The 1,919-nt window shown below is 51.4% G+C and overlaps 1 protein-coding gene across 1 annotated transcript in view; it reads right to left on the minus strand.

Annotated features, from left to right (window-relative positions):
* The window catches only part of PDIA3 (protein disulfide isomerase family A member 3), a 13,055-nt gene extending 11,635 nt beyond the window's left edge, over positions 1 to 1,420 (minus strand). The window contains exon 1 of the mRNA XM_015410391.1: positions 1,356 to 1,420. Coding sequence (XP_015265877.1) covers positions 1,356 to 1,420 — 65 coding nt within the window. The remainder of the gene's footprint in view (positions 1 to 1,355) is intronic.
* Between the last annotated feature and the right edge of the window lie 499 nt (positions 1,421 to 1,919).

The raw sequence follows: 1,919 nt of genomic DNA on the forward strand, positions 1-1,919 counted from the left end.
CCGCCGGCCCCGTGCAAAGGCGAGGTCCCAGTCCGGGAGGCCCCTCGCTGGTCTCCAAAGTAGCCCCGGACTCCTCCCCCTCCTCTACGAGAGACCCAGATGGGCCCCCCCCCCTCCTCTGAAATCAACCTGAGAGGCATCGTCAGTTGAACCTGAAACTGCACCGTCTGCGGAATACTACTTATGGTGGAAGGTGCCAGCCCAGTGCAGACACGTTTGCACAACTGCAAAAGGACACGCCATGCTAAAGACAAAGAGGACTTTAGTACACCTGTCTTAGCTTTTGTCCTCTGGCACTTGGGGAAACAGATGAAAATAGAGAAGACATGATCTGGTAGCAACATAAGGTGTTGTTTGAGGGGCTGCCGTGGCTCAGAGGTTAGGACGCTCAGCTGCAGGCCGGAAGGTCGGTAGTTCAGCAGTTTTGAGACCCTCTAGTGCCGCGTGGTGGAGTGGGCTCCCGTCTCTGGCCCCAGCTCCTGCCAGTTCAAAAGCATGACCACGGAAACGTCTTCGGACAGCGCTGGCTCTTCAGATGAGCACTGCAACCCTAGAGTCGGACTCGACTGGCTTTCGAGCAAGGGAAACCCTTCACCTTTAAGGTCTTGCTTGAACAGTAACACTATCATGCCATCTATATGGATACTATGTTAAACTTCGTAATACCAAAAACAGTGAATGAATCCATATTTCATACGCACTATAGCACCTTTGGGATTCTGACACAGCATAGTGGGCACAGCCAAGATTGCCATGGTGGTGACAACTGCTGCCCAAGCCTCCTTTTTAGAAATCTGCCCAGCCCATTAAATCTCCAATGGCCAATAAGAAGCCTTGCTGGGCAAAAAACGCACCGGGCTCCACTCACTTTCTGAAAACACAGGTGGCAGCAGCAGCCGCCACACTGGGGGGCCCTGCACGATGGCCTACGGTAGATAAAATCAGTCATACTTGATATGCTTGAAAAGACTATATGTACACGCGAGCACACACACACACATATGTAGTATATACAGGAATTATCTAATGCTGCAAAGTGTCCCAAACACTTCCGTCATACAAGTTTTGGGTGAATAAGAGCAGGCTTTTTTCAGTGCTCCCCAAAGTTTCCATTTTTTTACATTCTCAAACATTTCCCCCCAAGTCTTTGCAATCTTCACCCCAAATGCAGTATGTTAACAGTTCTGGTGGCAGCCATTGTAAGCGCCAAGGAACAAAGCTCCCCAGCATCACCTGCAAAAGCACCCTCTGCTCTCGGGCCAGAAACTCCTCTTTCTTTCTGAAATATCCTGCAAATGGTGCATAAAGGGGACTTTCTTGGCAGTGGTGGACAAAAGGGGACCCCTTCCCCCTACTGGCTGCAATCAAGCGCCTCGGTTGTAGACCACTCCTTTTCCAGCAGGGGGCACTGCAGCGCCATCTGGTGCGGGAACCACGGCACAGAGGTTTGCCTGCCTGCCTCGAGCTTCTCCGCCTCCCCAGCAGGGCTGTAGGCTGGCTTGTTTAATGCAGGGGAAGGGTGAAGGAGCAGCAGAGCGATCCCTCGCCCTCTGATGAAGGTACAGAACCAACACTGAAAGTTGTGATGAGGAGGAGGGTCCCTCAAGTAAGACAAAACAAACACCAAGTTCCAAACTCTTACAAAGCAGCAAGGTTATTTTAATAAAAACATTTCAGGGCACAACACAGGGACAGGTCCTCCCCTTACAGCAACTTATTAAAAACTTACTACCTGTCTTGAATTCCACTCAGCCTGCCTCTAATAGGCAGCCTGTGAGCGGGGGTGGGGTGGGGGGGTGATAATGGAGGACTGGCCCAAAGGATGGAAGCGACTTTAAAAAAGGTGTCTTTCAGTTTAGATTTCCCCCCCCCCCGGAGAAAGGGGGGAATCACAGGAGACAAGTCCCTTTGGAAGCCCC

This window comes from Gekko japonicus, unplaced genomic scaffold (assembly GCF_001447785.1).
Source record: "Gekko japonicus isolate JY-2015 unplaced genomic scaffold, Gekko_japonicus_V1.1 scaffold1830, whole genome shotgun sequence".
In the NCBI taxonomy this organism is placed as follows: domain Eukaryota; kingdom Metazoa; phylum Chordata; class Lepidosauria; order Squamata; family Gekkonidae; genus Gekko; species Gekko japonicus.